The sequence below is a fragment of the Trichinella spiralis genome (genome assembly GCF_000181795.1).
Source record: "Trichinella spiralis strain ISS 195 chromosome Unknown Scfld3276, whole genome shotgun sequence".
Lineage (NCBI taxonomy): Eukaryota > Metazoa > Nematoda > Enoplea > Trichinellida > Trichinellidae > Trichinella > Trichinella spiralis.
The window spans coordinates 1-1,161 of NW_003530215.1; the positions used below are offsets into that span (position 1 = coordinate 1).

General features: G+C 37.9%; 1 protein-coding gene across 1 annotated transcript; it reads left to right on the forward strand.

Annotated features, from left to right (window-relative positions):
- The first annotated feature begins 676 nt into the window (after window positions 1–676).
- Tsp_14357 (putative transcription termination factor 1) lies at window positions 677–1,069 on the forward strand. Its single transcript, XM_003368010.1, has one exon. It carries the CDS (start codon window positions 677–679, stop codon window positions 1,067–1,069), a length of 393 nt encoding a protein of 130 aa, XP_003368058.1.
- Window positions 1,070–1,161: the final 92 nt, after the last annotated feature.

The window sequence follows — 1,161 nt, forward strand, 5'->3', positions numbered from 1 at the left end:
ATCTGTACAAAAAATGTACAATGATAGGAAATAGAAATTAAGCAAAAAAAAAGAGAGTCGGCAAAAACATTTTGTTGCATAGTCCGTTGTTGTATAACCATTTGTAGGGATTTCGGGGGGGGGGGAGATAATACGTAAATGAAATTTGAAAAAAATGGAGAAGATAATGCATGTTGCTAAAACAAACATACTGAATAAAAAACAAAATAGCGCAACTTTGAACAGCAATAATGATTATGGAGAAAAGTAGATAAAATTTCAATATTCAACGTAAAACTAATGTTTGAAAATTCGCCTTACAAAATGAATGCTGAAAATGAAGCAAAAGCAAACTGCTAAGAAAGAAAGAAAGAAAAAATGATCAAGGTAACAATCAGTAAGGCATGTTGAAAGTGCTCGACAGGTTAAATACGCCTGCTTGTCAGTTTTTTCGCATTATGAAAGTTGTGTGCATATGTAAATATACATATAAGCGGACCAATCGATACACACATACACACACACATACAAATGCACCTGCAGACAAACAATCGTACACCCAGACATATATATATATATATATATATATATATATATATATATAAACGTGCGAACGCATGTATGACCAAGATTAGATAATACAAGGACAGCGTTTTCTTTTGTAAAAAAGCAATGAAAAAATAGAAATATACAAATGATGGTTGTGTTGTCGCTGACTCAAACAGCACTTGTGCTGGTCTTCGGGTGTGTCGCTTCAGAATTCCTAGCGCTGGCCGGCTTAATTCTGACACTTGGCATGTCGGTCGACGGATCCGAGGTTGGACTAGAAGGTGAAGAGCGATTTCCACCAGCCATCAAACTGGCTGGCATTGATGAAAGCAACGTTGAAGCACGATGCGATCGTTCTTGGGCTTGTTGCAGCTGTAACTGGCGAGATATTTCCCTCAAGCGCTGCACAGAGGGGCCGCACAAGCTCGGCTCTCGACGTTCCATGCCCATACGGAACGCGTTCACCACACGAATCTACAATTGTAACAAATCGAACAGTTTATACAAGTTAGACTGGGGAGTTTTAATAACACAACACTAAAAACAAGAAAACCACATTTGCACAATAAAGCAACACGTAACAGCAGCAGTTACTAGTATGAAATGCCTCGGAATAACAGGTTAATAATAACA

Bases quoted from the DNA above. Each gene is read 5' to 3' on its own strand.
- Tsp_14357 (XM_003368010.1), top strand. From the start codon at position 677: ATGGTTGTGTTGTCGCTGACTCAAACAGCACTTGTGCTGGTCTTCGGG.